The following is a 2,727-nucleotide window of genomic DNA, read 5'->3' as shown; positions in this document are numbered from 1 at the left end:
AAGGGACAATGGTGATTGTGGATGGCGGTGATGAGTAATGTAAATTTTTTAATAAAAAATTTTAAAATATATCTCAAAAACATCCACATAAAAGTTTTTAAGTTTTTCATGAGAATTTTTAACTTTTTTTCATCTAAAATACTTGAAAAACGCCCCAAAAAATAACTGATTCACACGGAATAATCCATAAAAATAACCAAATATACGCTGATTAAAGACCATTTAAAACTATCTGGATTCGTCATCGAAAGGCAATGTGTAAATTCACGAACGTTAAACGTTTATTACATAAACAAAATATGGAGCAACTTCCATAGAATATTCCGTGGTTACAGGATTCCGTGTGGAGTTTATTTTGCTAATGCAGAATCGAACCCGGCCAGCAAAACAGTGTCTTCTTCATTGGTGTCCAGTAGCGCACACCAGAATTCGAACTATGCAAATGGATCATGATAAGTTGCAACTAAAATCAAGCTGCTCTTTCTTCTTGCAGTTGCACCAAAGACCTCGGTCATGTCTGGCGTTTCAGGACTTACAGTTCCATTGGGAAGTGACCAGTCAAAATGGTAGAGCAGCTTAGCAAGAAGAAGCTCAACACCTGCCGAACCAAATGATACTCCTGGGCAAATCCTTCTTCCGCCGCCAAATGGGATATACTCGAAATTCATCCCTATTGAGTCACTGCCACTGTCAAGAAATCTCTCTGGTTTAAACTTTTCGGGGTTAGGCCAAACTTCAGGATGCCGATGAATTGCCCAGGCATTTATCATGACTTTAGTTTTGGCGGGAATATCGTAACCACCAATCTTACATGGCTCCCTGCCTTCTCTTGGAAGTATCAGTGGAAGAGGAGGGTGCAGCCTCAGAGTCTCTTTGATCACTGCTTTTAGGTAATTCAATTCCTTCAAGTCTGTCTCTTGTACTGTTTCCTTCCCCTTGAGGACCTGTCTCAGCTCAGCTTGCACCTTTTCCATCGCACCTGGGTTTCTAATCAGCTCTGCCATTGCGTAGTCTATTGTGGCTGCAGAAGTTTCAGTCCCAGCCGCAAAAATGTCCTGTATTACAGTTCGAGAGAAAATGGTTACTTAAAAATATGATGAAACGGGAAATTTACTTGAGGTGTCTGTGATATGTTATATACTTACCCAAATAACAGCCTTGACGCTGTCTGTTGAAATAGGAATATTGAAGTCACCACTTTCCTTGAGTCTTAATAGGACATCAACTAAATCTTCCACTTCTGATTGAGAACCAACGGGGGTTGATTGATTTGCTCGCTTCTGTTTGCGCTCACTGATTATGGTTTCAAGCATCTGGTCGATCTCGTTATGCAGCTTTATCAGTTTTGGCTTCAAACCACTCAGGGAATGAAGGAATTTTAGCGAAGGAAACAGATCAGCTATATCAAAACCTCCGCTTGCTGAAATTGCCCCATTTATCAGTGTTATCAGACGATCTTGGTGCGCGAAGCTCTTTCCAAAAGCTGCTCTGCAGACTATGTCATTCGTAAAAGTGAAGGCTTTGTCAGTAATATTGACTGGTGAGTTTGAAGACTTGATGGATCTAATCACCTTCAAGGCCTCATCCTCCCGGAGAGTGCCAAAAGACCGCACGCTCTTGGGACTGAGGAGTTCTAGGAGACAGATTTTTCGCATCTGTTTCCAGTAATCACCGTAAGGAGAAAAGGCGATATCCAAGTTATCGTAACCAAGTATCTTAGAAGCTAGAAATTCTGGTCGGTCTGCAAAGATAATGTCATGAACTTTCAGCACTTCTTTTGCTTCCTGTGGTGCTGATATGACCACTGTAGATATTTCTCCCATCTGCAGATGCATGATGGGTCCAAATTTTTCAGCCAAGTCTCTTAGAGCATGGTGTGGCAAAGAACCAGCTAGATGGTGCATACTTCCAATCAGAGGTAGCTTCCATGGCCCTGGGAGTTTTCTGGGACTATCAGTCCTCCCGGAACTTTTGATGAATAGCCCAGTCAACTTCCATAGAACAAAAAAGCAGAGGGCGCTCACAAGAAGAGCAGGAAAAGTTATCTCCATTTCCAAAAGAGAGGACAGAGGAAATGTAGAGGTACCTCCTCACCTGGTCCAAACTTATAATTGCAAGCTTGGTATCAATTTTGTGTTTACTTCTTAATTTTTGGACTTTCTGCCAAGTAAAGATGCTTTTCTAAACAGAGATTGATTCTCAGAGCATTGTCTTTTTCTTCTGTAACATAATTTAAGGCACCTACGCTGTCATCGATACCCTCGGAAATTGAGCGAGTATTAGGTGGGAGTCGCACAATAATTTAAGGGGATAATTTCAGATACCTTCCTTGAGGTCTTTGACAATTTCAATTAGTTCTTTCAAGATTTTAAAAATTATATATATATTTTTTATTATTTAAAAATATTTTAATAAAATTCTCTTGTTTGATATACTTATACTTAAAATTATTTTTAAAATTATTTTTTCACTGTCTTCCCTTCTTATTCCTTTTTTTTTTAATTTTTTGCTTATACTTAGTATTACTTTTAGTTTTTATTTTAACCAATATCGAACTAATAGTTTCTTTTATGAATTAACTTATATATAATCCAATATTTTTGTTGAACTTTATTTTTTATTTTTTGGTATTAAAATTAACAATAAATCAAAAAAAATTGTCAAAAACCACTACTAAATTATGGTACTCACTATTTGAAAAATTTATAAACTCTAAATAAATAATTT

The 2,727-nt window shown here is 37.7% G+C and overlaps 1 protein-coding gene across 1 annotated transcript; it reads right to left on the bottom strand.

Annotated features, from left to right (window-relative positions):
- Positions 1–237: 237 nt before the first annotated feature.
- LOC113689899 (premnaspirodiene oxygenase-like) lies at positions 238–2,091 on the bottom strand. Its single transcript, XM_027207702.2, has 2 exons — positions 1,146–2,091; positions 238–1,055 (listed from the first exon to the last, which is right to left on the bottom strand). Exons 1-2 carry the CDS (start codon positions 2,049–2,051, stop codon positions 435–437), a joined length of 1,527 nt encoding a protein of 508 aa, XP_027063503.2. The 5' UTR covers positions 2,052–2,091; the 3' UTR covers positions 238–434.
- Positions 2,092–2,727: the final 636 nt, after the last annotated feature.

This window comes from Coffea arabica, chromosome 5c (assembly GCF_036785885.1).
Source record: "Coffea arabica cultivar ET-39 chromosome 5c, Coffea Arabica ET-39 HiFi, whole genome shotgun sequence".
Classification (NCBI taxonomy): Eukaryota; Viridiplantae; Streptophyta; class Magnoliopsida; order Gentianales; family Rubiaceae; genus Coffea; species Coffea arabica.
The sequence above is the reverse complement of the archived record's forward strand: the minus strand, read 5'-3'. Positions and strand labels throughout refer to the sequence as shown.

Excerpts from the sequence above, each read along its gene's own strand:
- LOC113689899 (XM_027207702.2), bottom strand. The coding sequence starts at position 2,051 with ATGGAGATAACTTTTCCTGCTCTTCTTGTGAGCGCCCTCTGCTTTTTT. Across the intron at positions 1,056-1,145 it reads GCGTCAAGGCTGTTATTTGG|GACATTTTTGCGGCTGGGAC; the intron begins GTAAGTATATAA and ends ACTGTAATACAG.